Source organism: Neoarius graeffei, chromosome 15 (assembly GCF_027579695.1).
Source record: "Neoarius graeffei isolate fNeoGra1 chromosome 15, fNeoGra1.pri, whole genome shotgun sequence".
Taxonomy (NCBI): Eukaryota; Metazoa; Chordata; class Actinopteri; order Siluriformes; family Ariidae; genus Neoarius; species Neoarius graeffei.
This window is the reverse complement of record NC_083583.1, coordinates 18,863,680-18,882,753: the sequence shown is the minus strand read 5'-3', so window position 1 is coordinate 18,882,753 and position 19,074 is coordinate 18,863,680. Positions and strand designations below refer to the sequence as shown.

The following is a 19,074-nucleotide window of genomic DNA, read 5'->3' as shown; positions in this document are numbered from 1 at the left end:
ACAGTACTCTGTAATATAAAGCTAGAATACTTTATGTTAATGAACAAACAACCCAAATATCCAGAGGAAAAACTACAGCACACTATCAGCGAGCATTCCTTCAAAAATAAGCGTGAGACACCATGAATTGTGTACACAAATGTGTTCACACATGGGAGAAGTGAAGACAGTGTCCAGAGAAACTGTCACACATGACAGAGAGCACTTCAGTCCTGCGAGCACTGATACACATGCACTTCCTTTTTATCCCCCCGGCATATAATGCAGGGGGGATATAACTATCGCTCTGTCCATCTGTAAACGCTTTAGTTTCCAGAGCATAACTCAAAAATAGATATCCTATGGGTACATGTGGCTACTGCTTATAAATAAAATCATTTTCTGATCCTATGTCCATACAGTAAATATCGCATATATACATGTTATCAATTCTCCTCGCCTCATCTCTTGCAAGCATCACCAAGCTGTGAGCAGCATCAGGGCTTGGAGTATTCTGGTTCCCAATTTTGTTTACTGCGTTTTGCTCAAAATACAGTGCTGTGAACTAGATCCATTTTCAAAATAGTAAGAAATCAAGCACCTGTTCATGAATTGTCTAAGAAGCATTATTTAGTACTAATGAGCACATTTTTGTTTCACAAGTGTAGTGCAAAGACTCTAAAATAAAAAATTTTATGAAAAAATTAAAGCGAATAGCAGAAGTTTGATATCGGCTTCTCAATATATCTGCCAAAAAGCTCCAAAAAAACCTTACAAAACCTTTCACTTGACCTTCAGAAGGACCAAACAAAAGCTGTGATAATCAAAAGGTAAATTTTCTTAAAATAAACACCATTTACTTGATATCGAATCAGTAGCCTTGGCGAACCACGAGGTGAATTTCATTTATCTTTTTATCTGCCGATTATCTTCCGATACTACGAAGTTATAATGAGGTTTCTCTTATTTTGTTTCTGGTTCTGATCGGTTCCGAAGTTTATCAAGAAGTAGAACGGGTAATCGAACTTGATCAGGATAAGTGCTGATTGGTTACGAAGTTTCGCTGTTGTTACACTCGTTCTTACAACCCGATGATATAGTGGTTTCGCCACTCGTTCTTGTGTACCTTTGATAACATGAGATCAACTGTTCATATCGCGAGATCACGATTCGCCGTTCTGGTGATTATAATGCTTGTGTGTATGCGCACGGTGGTGTAGTGGTTAGCACGGTCGCCTCACAGCAAGAAGGTTCTGGGTTCGAACCCAGCGGCCGGCGAGGGCCTTTCTGTGTGGAGTTTGCATGTTCTCCCCGTGTCCGCGTGGGTTTCCTCCGGGTGCTCCGGTTTCCCCCACAGTCCAAAGACATGCAGGTTAGGTTAATATGGGACGGCCTTGGGCTGAGGTGCCCTTGAGCGAGGCACCGAACTCCCAACTGCTCCCTGGGTGCTGTTAGCATGGCTGCCCACTGCTCTGGGTATGTGTGTGTGCTCATTGCTCACATGTGTGTGTGTTCACTGCTTCAGATGGGTTAAATGCAGAGAAGAAATTTCACAAGTGTGTGATGAATAAAGTTGTGCTTTCTTTTCTTTCTTTCATGCGCTGTGTGCTATTGTTACGCTCATTCTTACAACACAATGACATAGTAGCTACTGTTTCACTTCGCTTCTATGAGGCAGTAGCCAAAAAAAAAACTATGAAGAATTTTTTTTTCACGAAATCTCAAAAAGTTATGGTAAGCGACTAGAGGAGTTGTGCCTTTTGACATTTTGGAATTTCTGCAATTTTCCGTATTTCCATGGCAACCAATTCAACTTAGGAACTGTCATCTCCTGATAACTCGTTTCCCCTTCGCTCACCAGAACCTACCCTACTTTAATTCGTAGGTGCAATTGATCACGCACTGCGCTCAGTTTTAACGACCTTGATGCTTGACGCTTGACGACCTTGATGTCACTGTCTGTGTATTTGAAGATACTGTTTGAATGTCGTTCCGTAAAACTTAGCACGAGGAGTTCATCGCCAGCAGCACACGGCAGCAACCAGCATTAGACAGAGCTAAATAAAATGTTCTATGTAAGGTGGGGTTTACATTAGACCGTATCAGCGGATCATCAGATTAACGTTTTTAAAACGATTAGTGTGCACACAGCAACACCAATACACGATTTGCGTGCACACAGCAACGCCAATACACGGATACGCTCGGCTCCGCAGGCATCCTGCGCTCCAAATCACTCCGCCCTGAACAGCGAGTGCCCTCTGGAGGGTGCGCACTCCGGCCCTGCGCAGCTCACAGAGCACGCGAGTGGAGTGCACGAGCAGTGATTTGGGACTGAGCCGCTGTGTGTGTGATCCTAGTGCATATCGGGCATGCGCGTCACTTACCACTTGCAAGTGGAAGGATGGCAAGCCTAAAGACAATCATAACTACACAATGGGCAGTATTTGCATCAGTATTTGCAGTATTTTCATACTTTTATACTCTTTAATGAAAGGTGATACAAGGCGGAAGTCTGCGCCGTTTTTCAGCAGTCGCGTCACATGACCAACGCCAGCGAATCAGGAAGGTGGATGTCACAGTGACGTTGTCCAATGACGACGCCAGCTAGAGCTCAGCACAGCGTATCCGCGTATTCTCAATGTTTACACAGCACCGGACCAGACACGATCTGGATTGAATACGTGGACCCTGACGGATTCCCGTTTCCCGGCGTTTCCAGGCGTTTTAATGTAAACGGACAGTGCATCCGCGAAGAAAACGAGACAGATACGGTCTAATGTAAACTTGGCCTAAGTAGGTTACTCGTTTGTCTATCAGCATGAGTATGAATGAGAAAAAAAAATCGTTTGGGTTTCAGTGTCCAACAATCAGCCTCTTGTGTGGAAAACTAACGATTGCCCTGACAAAACAAAAGCCAGAAACTGTACATGATTAAGACCAAACAGCTTTCAATGGCGAGTCCAACAAGCAAGACAAGCTGAAAGGCATGAAAAGCAAGTCATTAAGATGGAGTGGTCCCAGGGACTTTTCTTTTCCGTTCGGCTCTTCAGACCGCCCGCACCGTGGCCTTGTGATGCCCAGAGTCCCACCTATTGTAAGGACCAACTTGAAAGAGCAGTTTAATTTTGCTTTTCTCCTGATCCTGAGAGGAATGTGGGGCTATGGAGATGAAAGGAGTATTAATCTCCCCTCTCCGACTCATTTTACTTCTATTTATTAGCACTCGAATATGCACGAGAACTTTATTCGAGCTATATCAATCAGCGCTTAAAGCTAAGCGTTTATCTCGGCGTGTTCGTAGTGAGTGTATGGAGCGCTAATGTTACTCTATGATTGCATCACTCCACGTTAGAGTGCTGTGTGTCTGGCATATCAGAAACGACTTGTTGAATGCTGAACAGTTTTGTCAGTCGACTCGTTGCCAATATGCAAAGTAAGATGATTCAGAAGGAAATCTGGCAAAACATGACGTTATTCTTCTTCAATCTGAAATCACATTAAGTCACGTCTAGGGAAAATCCACTGTAGGGCAAGAGCTCAAGGCTTGTGTGGGTGTGTGTGTGCGTGCGAAAGAGCATTCTGGTGCCCCTCCGTCCATTAAAGCACTACAGCCGAGCGGAGTGTTGCCATGGTAACCGTAGCCACACAGATCCACAGAAGGTAAACGTCTGCCTCCTCAGACCAGCTCTGTCCTCCGAGCGTGACTCACATTATCATATCCTGATCATCCACACACACTGTTCCTTTCTAAGCTCACCATCTTTACAACTTGTCGGTACCTACATGCCACCAAGTGATTGGAACAAATCAGAAAAGGGGCAGAAATATTCTTTGGTTTAAAAACAGTGCACACAGCTTACACACACACACACACACACACACACACACACACACACACACACACACACACACACACACACACAGACACCGGTCTGCTTACTTTCGAACTTCTGCTACACAGTCGAGGTTTCTGTCAAACAGGTGAGTCACGGAGTGCCGAATGGCTTCGTGTTTGAAGGGAGAGGCCGTGCCGAACACTGTGACGTCGGGGACGGTGGCGCACAGCTGAGCAACAGCTTGACCCTGAAAACAAAACATGCATAAATAACCAGAGGGCTTCAGGGTTAAAAAACAGTCCCTGAGCCAAACTGGATATAAAACAATACAAGAAAAATCAGCAGTGCTAAACGGAAAATGATATGATTTAATGACACGTTTATACATTTCTACCACATCCTTGACAGAAGTGATGCGATTTTCTGCACTGAATTATGCATTGGGAACATGTGGAACAATACAGCAAACAGCTGGACTGTAACCAGCTGTAATCAGTTTGATCAACATACACCAAATGTCTTTTCTGACAGACAAAAAAAAATCTTTAATTGATATTTGCATGAGTGTGATTTTTAAACTTTATTTAATAATATTTAACAGTTATTCCACAAAATCGAGTCGTACATGAGCTGATAGCCGAGGAGGTGCGTAGCACCAAGTTGGCCATAAGCCATGTACGACGAGACTGAGTGGAACAATTGTTTTATTCTATCCACATTCACTGGATTTTGAGAAACGGAGCATTTTAATTTTTTTGCAAATTTGATAAATAAAAAAAAAAAATTATACAAAACGTCCGACAAAATCATTTCCACTTAGAAACCATTTTTCACAAACCAGTGCAATTTGTGAAAAAATGCGATGATGATAATAGGGGTGTTCACACGGCAACTTTTACTCCAGTGTAGCACCGGGGCTGCCCCGGTAGAGCGTTCACACGGTACAAAGTTATACCAGTGTAGCCCCTGAAAGCTGCTTAAACCGGTGCAAATCTAACCCTGCTCGGGAGAAATTTACTCCGGAGTAAATGCTAGTTTGCGAGGCAGCACCGATATAAAATGGGACGTCTGAACGCTACAGGGGTAGACTCGCTTCCCGTGAGGAGAGTTGATTACATACAGGCATTGCATAATTTGCATCCTGGTATTTTGCGCTTCCAAAATGGCGAATATCAACAACAACAGAACTGCGTGTCTTCCAGTGTTGCCAGATTGGGCGGTTTTAAGTGCATTTTGGTGGATTTGAACATATTTTGGGCTGGAAAACGTCAGCAGTATCTGGCAACACTGGTGTCTTCATCCACGTTGTTTTCCCGGCGTTTGGTGATGCCATGACAACCGGGAAAAGGAAGTACATTTTCACGCATGCGCATATTTCATTTCTGCATTATTACTATCGTATAGCACGGTCGCAAAAACTGCCGTGTGAACGCAAGTGGGGCTGCACCGGTGCTAACACGCTTCTCTCTAGTAAGCAGGTTTGTGACGTGTGAACGCTCCACAAAATTTACACCGGTGTAAGATATATCGCAACAAAATACATCTTTGCAGCATCGATGCAAATATGTGCCGTGTGAACACCCCTAATGATAATTCTTGAAATATATATGTTCTTCCAGGGGTGATAGCGTTCCGGTGCGCCGCGACGGATTTCCGGCGCGCCGTGGTTGGGGAAAAAAAAAAATCTAGTTTGCCCATTGTCCTGTGTCATTCTGAGATGCGCAGATAGACAGTAAAGGGAATTCCATTCCCTTTACTGTCTATCTGCGCATCTCAGAATCACACAGGACAATGGGCGAACTAGATTTTTTTTTTTCCCCCAGCCACGGCGCGACGGAAATCCGGTGCGGCGCCGGAACGCTATCACCCCTGTTCTTCCCATCAAATACTTTCATTCCACATTTTGCTGATTTTTTTGTGTGTATTTTTTGGGGTTTTGTTTTCGAGTAGAGTTTTTATTTCGTCCTCGGTTGGTTCAGTAAACCGCTCCGCCATTTTATTTTTCTCTACTCACGTTATACGAGCTGATATCCTAGTAGTAGTAGAGTAGCCAATCAGAGCACGCAACTGCTCATATCCAGTGAATGTGGATAGAATAAATGAAATTACATGACAGCGCTGTTGATTTCTTGATTCAGACTGGATAGAAAATGAATAGTAAACGGATTAAAGGTCTTCGACATCTTTGGAAGGAGTCTCTAGTGTCAGCACTTTGTAACAATCCTAGCCATAGCTGCAGCTTTAAGTTTTCCTCCATAGACTTTCTCTGTAACATGGCACATTTTTAAAAAACGTATCAACTTCAAGAGAATACTGTATGAGGAAACGCCTATTTTAAGCTGCTGTAACTTAAGTGATAACAGAAAGTAAGTCGTTTCATGGACGTTCTACAACACTAAATGGAACTACAAGTGGATTAAACGGTACAGTGTCTTGAAAAAGTATTCACCCCCCTTGGTGTTTGTCCTGTTTTGTCGCATTACAAGCTGGAATTAAAATAGATTTTTGGGGGGTTAGCACCATTTGATTTACACAACATGCCTACCACTTTAAAAGGTGCAAATTTTTGTTTTATTGTGACACAAACAATAATTAAGAAGACAAAAAAACAAATCTAAAGTGTGCATAGGTATTCACCCCCCAAAAGTCAATACTTTTTAGAGCCACCTTTTGCTGCAATTACAGTTGCAAGTCTCTTGGGGTATGTCTCTATTAGCTTAGCACATCTAGCCACTGGGATTGTTGCCCATTCCTCAAGGCAAAACTGCTCCAACTCCTTCAAGTTAGATAGGTTGCGTTGGTGTACAGCAATCTTCAAGTTATGCCACAGATTCTCAATTGGATCGAGGTCTGGGCTTTGACTAGGCCATTCCAAGACATTTAAATGTTTCCCTTTAAACCACTCCAGCGTAGCTTGAGCAATGTTTCAGGTCATTGTCCTGCTGGAACATGAACCTTCGTCCCAATCTCAAACCTCTGGCCGACTCAAACAGGTTTTCCTCCAGAATTGCCTTGAATTTAGTGCCATCCATCTTTCTTTCAGTCCTGACCAGCTTTCCTGTACCTGCAGATGAAAAACATCCCCACAGCATGATGCTGCCACCACCATGCTTCATTGTAGGAATGGTGTTCTCAGGGTGTTGGCTTTGCACCACACATGGCATTTGCGCCATGATGGCCAAAAAGATAAACTTTAGTCTCATCTGACCAGAGAATCTTCTTCCATGTGTTCAGGGAGTCTGCCACATGCTGTTGAGCAAACTCCAAATGTGCTTTCTTAGTGGCTTTTTCTTTTAAAAATGGCTTTTTTTTTCTGGCCACTCTTCCATAAACCCTGCTCTGTGGAGTGTATGGCTTAAAGTGGTCCTATGGACAGATACTCCCATCTCCGCTGTGGATCTTTGCAGCTCCTTCACTGTTATCTTTGGTATCTTTGTTGCATCTCTGATTAATGCCCTCCTTGCCCGGTCTGTGAGTTTTGGTGGGTGGCCTTCTCTTGTCAGGTTTGTAGTGGTGCCATATTCTTTCTATTTTGCTATAATGGATTTAATGGTGCTCTGTGGGATATTCAAAGTTTGGGATATTTTTTATAACCCAACCCTGATCTATACTTCTCCACAACTTTGTCTCTGACCTGTTTGGAGTGCTGCTTGGTTTTCATGTTGCTTGCTTAGTAGTGTTGCAGAGTCAGGGTCCTTCCAGAACAGGTTGATTTATACAGACATCATGTGACAAATCATGTGACACTTTGATTGCACACAGGTGGGTCTTAATCAGTTAATTATGTGACTTATGAAGTGAATTGGTTGGACCAGCTCTTATTGAGGGGTTTCATACAAAAGGGGGTGAATACCTATGCACACTCCAGATTTCTGTTTTTTCCAACTTAATTATTGCTTGTGTCACAATAAAACAACAATTTTCACCTTTAAAGTGGTAGGCATATTTTGTAAATCAAACGGTGCTAACCCCCCAAAAATCCATTTTAATTCCAGCTTGGAATGCGACAAAACCGGACAAACACCAAGGGGGATGAATACTCTTACAAGACACTGTGTCATTTTTCGATGGACAGGAATTTTTAATTGTTCCCAAATCGCTGTGCTATAATAGGAATAAAACATTTCAGGCCATTTTTTTTTATTGCTTACATAATGCAGAACTGCAAAACGCTCCAATAAGGGCACTCTTATTTCAAAGTTTTTCATGCTACGCTATGTTCCCATAACCACGACAAGAATTATGGTATAAGCCTAAAATATTAAAATAAGAAAATCCTAGTATTAAAGTGTTCCCCCCCCCCCATTTTCGTGCTGTTTCTCTGTCCTTATAACCATAACCCCAGGCTGAGAGGCTTACCACTCCTCCCCCTGCTGAGTGAACTAATACAGACATCCCCTCCCGGAGATTGGCCACTTCAAACAGCATCATGTACGCAGCCACAAAGTTCATCGAAAAAGCAGCGGCCTCAGGGAAAGTCATCTCATCAGGTATCTTATAAACCCAATCCTGCAGCGTGCACACCACCTCGGCCCAAGCGTTGTAGTTCGTAAAGGCCATGACCCGGTCACCGATCTGAAAGCACATCATAAATTAAAAAAAAAATGTACACTTCTCCAATAATGTAGAAGGAATTCAGAAAAAAAAATTGGAGGGGTGAGTCAGTGAAATCTCATTTTCATAAGCGCTTAAAATCTAATCTATTCTAAGACGTTCCTCGCAGGTGCTTGGGATAAATACTTTGCTTCCAAACAAAAAAAAATAAGGTTCTAAATTGAACTCTTTCTGTTACAGGGTTCTCTCCAGAGAACGTTCAAGGGTTCTCAACTACTGTAAAACGTTTAAGCTTTCTCACCCTCAATAGAGTACGCATTATTAGAAACGTTGTATTTGTAGGTGATTTCAAAGTAATCAAATCAGACAAGGTTTCCCTAGTTCAGGCTAGTGCTGTAGTCGAGACCACCTAAACCGAGACCAAGTCATGACCAAGACCAAAATGCATCCAGATCAAGACCAAAACTGTGAGGGGTTGAGATCAAGTCAAGACCAAAGACCAAGGCAGGACGAGACTGAGTCAAGACCAGGACCAGACCAGTGGGTGTGAAGGGGGTGGGGGAGGGGCGACGCCGTTAAAAGGAAGAAAAATTTCAAATGAGCACATTTTCAAATTTTACATACAATCATAGTGACAATGTTAACAAATAAATCAAACAATGTAAAGGCAATTTAGTGAAATCCCTGCGGTTGTGTTCTCGACCGGTCTTCAAAAAAAAAATCCCGAATCCTCCATTTCCGAGACCAAGGCAAGACCGAGTAAAAATACGATTGTATCCGAGACGAGACCAAGACCTTCAAAAAGTGGTCTTGAGACTGGTCTTGAATCTTACAACACTAGTTCACACTGATTACATTTCACACATTTCATTTTATGCACATATCCGTCATGTATGACGAAGAGAACGGATTCTGTAGAACGATAACATGATGCAGATATTCAGTCGTTATAAACTACTGATGTTATGAAGAATGAAAACAGATGCTGAATGATCATGGTGATCATCATCATCATCATCATCATCATCTAACGCTGATATAAAGTGGCAAGTTGGATCAGTATATGTAACACACACGGTTCTTCACGGGTTCTTTGAATACTTAACGCTGTCAGAAATCGGAGTATAGTCGAAGTCCATTTCTGTCCCCCAAGGTACAATCCATACTACTCCCTAAGGCTCATTATTGGACCTCGAGGTAACTATGTGTGCCTTTTTCGGATTAAAAAGGTACATATAAACGTTCCTAAGGAGTGTATAACGGTCGCAAATACATACCTTAGCGGGTCCTTTCCCAGTGACGAGCTGTTATACCCCTAAAGGTACAATAACGTACTTTATTTTCTCAGCGTAAAGAGTTCCTAAAGCTTCCTAACAGGGTTCTACGACTTGAAATCCTATGTAGAGATCCCTCCGATTAAAAAAAATAAATAAATAAAAACCACTACTACGAGTCTTCAAATGGTTCTGCTACAGAGACGAGCTAAAGATTTAACCATATGTCTGTGCAATACAGCACGTCACATGTTATCAGTTTCAGCAAAGACTTTTAACCTAAAGAACAATTTTCTCATTGTCAAGTACATTTAGCAATAGATTATAGGTTTACAGTTCGACATATATATATATATATATATATATATATATATATATATATATATATATATATATATATATATGAGTGATTCCACGCTTATGGGTACTGAAATGGGGACATGAACTTATTTTTAAAAATTCACCTAAAACCATTTCTTTTTTTTACCATCAGGTCACAAAACATGTAATCTTTAATGAATGATATGTTAAAAGATAACTTTAATTTTCTGAGATGTAATAAAAACATATTTATATGCCAAAGTCAGAACGTAACAGAAGTGTTGTGGACATATATATTCTCAATTTTAACAATGTAGAATTACTTTTTGAAACATAGGAAGGTGATGTTTTAGCAAATACAATTAATAAACGTGTAGTAGAATAAACATACACATTCTTTCAAGAAGATTAACACGGTATATAGCTAGATTGTAATTAATTTGTAACAGACGCGAGATGGACAATCGTAACAGAAGTAATGGAACAGACATAATTTTGGAACTCATAGGCTTGACTTTGGCATATAAATAGGTTTTTATTACATCTCAGAAAATTAAAGTTATCTTTTAACACATCATTCATTAAAGATTACATGTTTTGTGACCTGATGGTAAAAAAAGAAATGGTTTTAGGTGAATAAGTTCATGTCCGCATTTCAGTACCCATAAGCGTGGAATCACTCATATATATATATGTGTGTGTGTGTGTGTGTGTGTGTGTGTGTGTGTGTGTCTGAAAGTCTGCAATGTCACATACCTCGAAGCCTTTTGTATTTTCTCCCACAGCTTCCACTATTCCAGAACATTCAAATCCAGGAACGAGAGGGGTTTTGGGAGGATTATCAATATTTCCTTGACGTACCATGAGATCAAGGAAATTCAAGCCGCTGTAAAAATCATAATGAGTCTTTTTGATATCATTTGGGTGGACAAAATGGTGCTGATGACAGTGTTTAACAGCTACAATGCAATAACTTTAACCTGAAATCCTTGGCACACTCTGGATATCTACTCATTTATATGTAAATATAGCCCATTTTATCTAGACTAATGATATTTATAAGGGATAAGGGATAAGGGAGCCTATGAAAACTGAAATGGTTCATATGAATCAGCATATTTCAAACACCTCTGGACTGTAAAAGAAAATATTCAGGATTATTAGAACTATTTAGAAACCATGCCATGCCATGCCATTTCTTCTGCTCTCATGTCATTCATCATTAATCAGCTGTTCATTATGGTAGTTTTACTGCAACATGTTGCTTTAAAGCGCACAGCCCTGTCACATCTCCAAACCCATTTTAAAACCACAAACAAGAAGATGATTAAACATGCTGTACCATGCTTTAACCCGAATTTTGACTTCTCCTTCTTGGGGTTCAGGCATGGCTTTCTTGGTCACTTTGAGTTTGTTTAAACCCCCAAAACCTGAAAGCAGCACAGCGCGCATTTCCTTTGAATCTGGCGCATTAACGGCGCTCTCCGGCTCTTTAGCTCGGTTTTTCTCGATCATCTGCTCGGTTTCCTCCGCCGTCTCCGTTCCTTCCTTCGCCATCTCTGTTTCTCAGACGGTCCTCACCTCACTGTGCTTCTTCAGCAAGTCTGGGGCGACTTTAGCTCTGCTGTTCAATAGGAGCGAGCCAACTCAGCTCGGGCTATTACGAGATTTACGGTAGACTAGAGCTGGCGAATGGATGAATCTTTTCGAATGAATCATTTTTGTTGAATGAATCACACAACTGAAACTGAACTGATCAGCGACTCGTTCGTCTTTTTAAAACCACTGAGAGATGAAGTGATTATCTCATAACTATCAGGTGGTGTAGTGGTTAGCACTGTCACCTCACAGCAAGAAGGTCTTGGGTTCGAGCCCAGTGGCTGGTGAGGGCCTTTTCTCCCCATGTCTGCATTCCCCCACAGTCCAAAGGTTAGGCTAATTGGTGGCTCTAAATTGAGTATGAATGGTTATTTGTCTCTATGTGTCAGCCCTGTGATGACCTGGTGACTTGTCCAGGGTGTACCCCGGCCACCTCTCACCCATAGTCAGCGGGGATAGGCTCCAGCTTGCCTGCAACCCTGTAGGACAGGATAAGCGGCTACAGATAATGGATGGGGGCGGCACGGTGGTGTAGTGGTTAGCGCTGTCGCCTCACAGCAAGAAGGTCCGGGTTCGAGCCCCGGGGCCGGCGAGGGCCTTCTGTGTGGAGTTTGCATGTTCTCCCCGTGTCCGCGTGGGTTTCCTCCGGGTGCTCCGGTTTCCCCCACAGTCCAAAGACATGCAGGTTAGGTTAACTGGTGACTCTAAATTGACCGTAGGTGTGAATGTGAGTGTGAATGGTTGTCTGTGTCTATATGTCAGCCCTGTGATGACCTGGCGACTTGTCCAGGGTGTACCCCGCCTTTCGCCCGTAGTCAGCTGGGATAGGCTCCAGCTTGCCTGCGACCCTGTAGAACAGGATAAAGCGGCTAGAGATAATGAGATGAGAATGACATGAGATAATGGATGGATGGATGTATATGATAAAGCTCCTCAGTATCTAACATCTTCCATTAGTATTCGTAATTCCCACCAGTCTCTGTTTGTTCCTCCAGTAAAGTCTTTCGGGCATTCCTCACCTACAGTGGTGCTTGAAAGTTTGTGAACCCTTTAGAATTTTCTATATTTCTGTATAAATATGACCTAAAACATCATCAGATTTTCACACAAGTCCTAAAAGTAGATCAAGAGAACCCAGTTAAACAATATTATACTTGGTCATTTATTTATTGAGGAAAATGATCCAATGTTACACATCTGTGACTGGCAAAAGTATGTGAACCTCTAGGATTAGCAGTTAATTGGAAGGTGAAATCAGAGTCAGGTGTTTTCAATCAATGGGATGGCAATCAGGTGTGAGTGGGCACCCTGTTTTATTTAAAGATCTATCAAAGTCTGATCTTCACAACACATGTTTGTGGAAGTGTATCATGGCACGAACAAAGGAGATTTCTGAGGACCTCAGAAAAAGTGTTGTTGATGCTCATCAGGCTGGAAAAGGTTACAAAACCATCTCTAAAGAGTTTGGACTCCACCAATCCACAGTCAGACAGATTGTGTAGAAATTCAAGACCATTGTTACCCTCCCCAGGAGTGGTCGACCAACAAAGATCACTCCAAGAGCAAGGCATGTAATAGTCGGCGAGGTCACAAAGGACCCCAGGGTAACTTCTGAGCAACTGAAGGCCTCTCTCACATTGGCTAATGTTCATGAGTCCACCATCAGGAGAACACTGAACAACAATGGTGTGCATAGCAGGGTTGCAAGGAGAAAGCCGCTGCTCTCCAAAAAGAACACTGCTGCTTGTCTGCAGTTTGCTAAAGATTACGTGGACAAGCCAGAAGGCTATTGGAAAAATGTTTTGTGGACGGATGAGACCAAAATAGAACTTTTTGGTTTAAATGAGAAGTGTTATGTTTGGAGAATCGAAAACACTGCATTCCAGCATAAGAACCTTATCCCATCTATGAAACGGTGGTGGTGGTAGTATCATGGTTTGGGCCTGTTTCGCTGCATCTGGGCTAGGACGGCTTGCCATCATCGATAGAACAATGAATTATACCAGCGAATTCTAAAGGAAAACATCAAGATATCTGTCCATGAACTGAATCTCAAGAGAAGGTGGGTCATGCAGCAAGACAACGACCCTAAGCACACAAGTCGCTCTACCAAAGAATGGTTAAAGAAGAATAAAGTTAATGTTTTGGAATGGCCAAGTCAAAGTCCTGACCTTAATCAATCGAAATGTTGTGGAAGGACCTGAAGTGAACAGTTCAGGTGAGGAAACCCACCAACATCCCAGAGTTGAAGCTGTTCTGTACAGAGGAATGGGCTAAAATTCCTCCAAGCCGGTGTGCAGGACTGATTGACAGTTACCGGAAACATTTAGTTGCAGTTATTGCTGCACAAGTGGGTCACACCAGATACTGAAAGCAAAGGTTCACATACTTTTGCCACTCACAGATATGTAATATTGGATCATTTTCCTCAAATAAATGACCAAGTATAATATTTTTGTCTCATTTGTTTAACTGGGTTCTCTTTATCTACTTTTAGGACTTGTGTGAAAATCTGATGATGTTTTAGGTCATATTTATGCAAAAATATAGAAAATTCTAAACTGTGAGGATGACATGTCAGATGCTGAAGGGGGGGCAGGGGGGTTTGCGAGCAGAATCTGTGGCAGGGGGGCCCCCTCCCCCCTCTGCCCCCTGCCCCCCCTTCAGCATCTGACATGTCATCCTCACAGTTCCCCCCCCCCAAACACACACATACATACATCTCATCGTTCATTAACAACTGAACTCAGGGACCGTACATCTCACTTTACCTCGCTCATTTGCACTATTCCGCACTACCTCACCTTAACAGCTGCTAGTTTGTTTATACTGCTTATTTCATGTTTACCTGCTATACCTCAAGTGCCCTTGACTGTTTGTTTATTTGCACCAATTTACGTGTGTGTGTGTACACTACCGTTCAAAAGTTTGGGGTCACTTTGAAATGTCCTTATTTTTGAAAGAAAAGCACTGTCCTTTTCAATGAAGATCACTTTAAACTAATCAGAAATCCACTCTATACATTGCTAATGTGGTAAATGACTATTCTAGCTGCAAATGTCTGGTTTTTGGTGCAATATCTCCATAGGTGTATAGAGGCCCATTTCCAGCAACTCTCACTCCAGTGTTCTAATGGTACAATGTGTTTGCTCATTGCCTCAGAAGGCTAATGGATGATTAGAAAACCCTTGTACAATCATGTTAGCACAGCTGAAAACAGTTTAGCTCTTTAGAGAAGCTATAAAACTGACCTTCCTTTGAGCAGATTGAGTTTCTGGAGCATCACATTTGTGGGGTCGATTAAATGCTCAAAATGGCCAGAAAAATGTCTTGACTATATTTTCTATTCATTTTACAACTTATGGTGGTAAATAAAAGTGTGACTTTTCATGGAAAACACAAAATTGTCTGGGTGACCCCAAACTTTTGAACGGTAGTGTATGTATATATGAGCGTTTAGTCTATGTCTAGTTCTTATCTAGAGTGTTTATACTGTTTATATTGTTTGTTTGTTTAGTCTGTCTAGTTCTTATCTAGTGTTTATACTGTTTATATTGTTTGTTTGAGTGTTTAGTCTATGTCTAGTTCTTATCTAGAGTGTTTATACTGTTTTTATATAGTTTGTTTTTTCAATTATTCTATTTTTATTTTTATTTATTGCATTGCCTGTTTGCACCGTGGGTCAGAGAGGACTGAAATTTCATCTGTGCTGTATGTCGAGCATGTATAGTATATTTGACAATAAAGTTAAGTTGACTTGACTTAAAGGGTTCACAAATTTTCAAGCACCACTGTACCCCTAAAGGTACAGTAATGAACTTTATTTTCTGAGAGTGTATGAATACTGACTTCTGCATTATTGAGTCAGTACAAAAAAAACATTTTAGATCTTCAAACATTACTTTTTCAACCAAAAATTAAGTGATCAAGAAGAATGTTTGTGTATAAATAAAGAAAGCAATACTTTATATAACAGACCACTCTTCAGACAAAAAAAAACATAATCAAGGCTGAAAAAAGAAATCAAATGGAACAGTTAGGGTGTGTTTAGAAGAACTGTGGTACTGTGACATATTTTCTAAGATCTAATATTTTGTTACAAGTGATCACTTGAAGATCTGGACTTTGCTGATGACATTGCCGGAACTTTCTTGCTGTGAGGCAACAGAGCTAACCACTGCACCACTGTGTTGCCCAAACTGCTGAAAAAGTTAATGCTGGTAAAAAGTTAATGCTGGTAAAAAGTTAATGCTAAAACAGAAATGTGTCAGCATTAACTTTTTCAGCATTTCGTGCTACAATAGCTCTTCTGTGGGATTGGACCATATGGGCTTATCCATCAGCATTCATGTGGGGAAAGCTAGAGCCAAACCCACTTCACTTCGAGCGAGAGGCAGGGTACATCCTGGGCAGGTCACCAATCTAACACAGAGACAAACTAGCAGGGCACATGGTTTTGAGTTACGATTTTGAGTTATGTTGGGAACAGACAAAAAAAATCCTGGCTCCACATACATATCCGGATTTGCATCAAAATATAATCAGTTGTTCCTTGGCCCATGGCTCAAATTTCCTCAAAATTTCATAAAAAGCTGTTCACTAATTTTTGATTTACGTCGGGAACAGACAAACAAACAAACAGAGGTGAAAACATATAACCTCCTCCAACAAAGTGAGGGGAGAACATGCAAACAACCACACAAAAAGGCCCCAATCAGCCATAAGGTTCGAACCCAGAAACTTCTTGTTGCGAGGCGACAGTGTTAACCACTGCATCACATAAAATATTAATAGAAAATTAAAAGAAAACACAGAAGCCTATTGTCAAGAAGTACTTCAGAACATCTGCAACATACAGTATCAGACTTTCCAGAAGTGCTAGCTTACTCTACTGAACAAAGGAACAGATACATTTTTTATACAAACTGAACTCCTTCTTCTGTAAAGAATGATATAGAACCTGAATACAGACTCTCTGTGCTGATACTGAAAGATTATTTTTCAACTTATTCCCTTTTCTCGAAGTTTGTTTGAAATACGTCTTGAAACCAAAACAAATAGTTTACAACCAGCTGTTGTTGTAGGTTATTAGCTAGGCTAAGCCTGTTGTGAAAAGTGTTGAAGTGTTAGCCTCCTCACAAGCAGTCCTACTGTACTGTATCTTTCACCTCAATAAAACATTGTTTTTGCTAGCATTTCATTCCAAAAAAAGTTCATTAAGATACGAGGCCATGTCTTTTTTTTCTTTTTACTTTGTATGTTAACACAATGTAAAATAATCCTTGAAGCAGGTGTAGGCTATAATATATAGACCCTTTTCAGTCACGTGACCTTCGTAAACGCGACCGCCATTTTGGACATGTAGTGGACTTCGGCTCGAATCAGTTTGAATGCGAGGAAGGCGACAAACGAAAAACATAAAAGAAAAAGGAGCGAGATGCAGAAAACACCTTCACTATCCAGCGACGTAGGGCATTTACAGGGCGAGCAGAGGGAGAGGTATTTGCAAAAATTGAGGTTAGCAGGCTTAGAGAACGACGTTTACCTGCTTCCACCAGGATTGTTCACTGACGTACGGAAGTACACGAAGCCCTCGTCTTTACCTGACTTCGGCCCACATGATCTGTATACCTATGTCGTTAAAAACCCATCGCCATACACATACACACCAACGTCCGAGGTTCCGGAGCGCGCTCCGGCTTGCTCCAGGAGTGTTCCGGCCGAGGTTACGGAGCGCGCTCCGGCTTGCTCCGGAGCAAGCCGGAGCGTGCTGCTTAATTTGAGGGCAACCTCGGCCGGAGTGTGCTCCGGAACCTCGGCCGGAGCACTCCGGGAGCAAGCCGGCGCGCGCTGCTTAATTTGAGGGAGAGCAAGCCGGAGCGCGCTCCGGAACCTCGGACGTTGGCTCCGGCAGCTATTTATACTGGATCCGGTGTAAATAGCTGCCGGATCATAATTACAGTAAACTAGTAAATACAGTAAAGGAAAAACTTGAGACTGAAAGGTTTTAACAGTCATCCAAATGACTGAACGTAAACATTGCTACAGTAACATACCAGCTACTTGTTGACATTAGCTAGTCAACAATAGCTACTACAGAAGAACAAAGAGGTTACAATGGGTTATTTTAGCCTATTTGGTTACACACTCGCCGCCACAGAATGTTAACAGCAATGTAATGCCTTTTCTGGCTAATTTTATTCGTCTTACCTCCAACAAAGTGGTCACTACACAAGCGTTGGTATGCCGAGGGCTGCCAATCTGTTAATGGCCGCTATCCATCTTCTCCGTCGGGATCCGATAAAATGATAAACCTTGCCTTGTTTGTTGACGGTTACTACATCCAGGTGCACAACAATATAGTGGCATGATGGAAGTCTTGCTGAAAGTAAAAACTTTCTTTGCTGCCGTTCCTCAATGTTGGCTGTGGTAAACTACTGGTAGTACACGTCCAAAATGGCGGCCGCGTTTGTCGTGACGTCACGTGAAAAGGGTCCATAGAGGATATTATACGGTTGCGCGAAGATATGAAGTTTATCTTCTAGTGGTGAACAGATTTTCAACAAGAGAAGATAAACTTCATATCTTCGCACCACCGTGTAATGGTGCGGGCTGCGTGAGAGCGGGCTGAGAGGCTGCACGGGAGCGGGCTGAGAGCTACCTGCGGGCTGTGTAACAACAACAAACGCAATGCCCCCGAAGAGAGCTCCTACGGTCGAGGAGATTGAGGACATCAAAAAATCCCTCGACTTTCTGGGTGATGAAATCTCTGCTGTCAGGATGCAGCAGAAGACCATCCTGGACCTGGTGGAAGAAGTCAAAGTTCTGTGGCTGCAGAACACAGAGAAGGCAAAGAGGATCGCCTTTCTCGAGAACCAAGTGGAGGATCTGGAGCAATACACCCAGATAAATAACATCATTGTGACCGGACTGCAGATTAAACCCCGGTCATATGCTGGAGCAGTGGCAAGAGGAGACGGAGAGGAGCAGAACGAGGAGGATGCTAACTCTGTGGAGCAACAGGTGACAGCATTCCTGCACTCCAAAGGGATAGAGGTAAAAAGTACAAACATCGAAGCATGTCACCCTCTCCCATGGAGAAGCAACACAGACAAACCAGCTATAATAATAAGATTTGCCAACAGAAAGTATAAAATGCAACTGTTAAAGCAAGGGAGGAAACTGAAAGGCTCAGATGTTTTTTCTAAATGAGCACTTAACCAAAAAAAATGCAGACATTGCAAGAAAGGCGAGACTCCTGAGGAAACAGGGGAAAATCCAAAGCATTTGGACACAAAACTGCAAAATATTCATAAAGCTGAAGGGATCTCCAGAAGAGGCCAAGATCCTGGTCATCCGAGATATTGGGGAACTGGACAAATTCTGAGGGAGCCAATCAAAGCAACTTACAATCATGACACAAGGACAGGACACTGGACACAAGAACTGGACACTTTTTTTTTTCCTGAGCATAAAACACAAGATATGGAAAATAATATTTATCCGGA

General features: G+C 42.0%; 1 protein-coding gene across 1 annotated transcript in view; it reads right to left on the bottom strand.

The window, feature by feature from the left end:
* Positions 1-11,551, bottom strand: part of vat1l (vesicle amine transport 1-like) — an 82,135-nt gene extending 70,584 nt beyond the window's left edge. Inside the window, exons 1-4 of the mRNA XM_060940437.1 lie at positions 11,310-11,551; positions 10,724-10,853; positions 8,178-8,393; positions 3,923-4,065 (exon numbers count right to left, since the gene is read on the bottom strand). Coding sequence (XP_060796420.1) covers positions 3,923-4,065; positions 8,178-8,393; positions 10,724-10,853; positions 11,310-11,524 — 704 coding nt within the window. The 5' untranslated portion in view covers positions 11,525-11,551. The remainder of the gene's footprint in view (positions 1-3,922; positions 4,066-8,177; positions 8,394-10,723; positions 10,854-11,309) is intronic.
* Between the last annotated feature and the right edge of the window lie 7,523 nt (positions 11,552-19,074).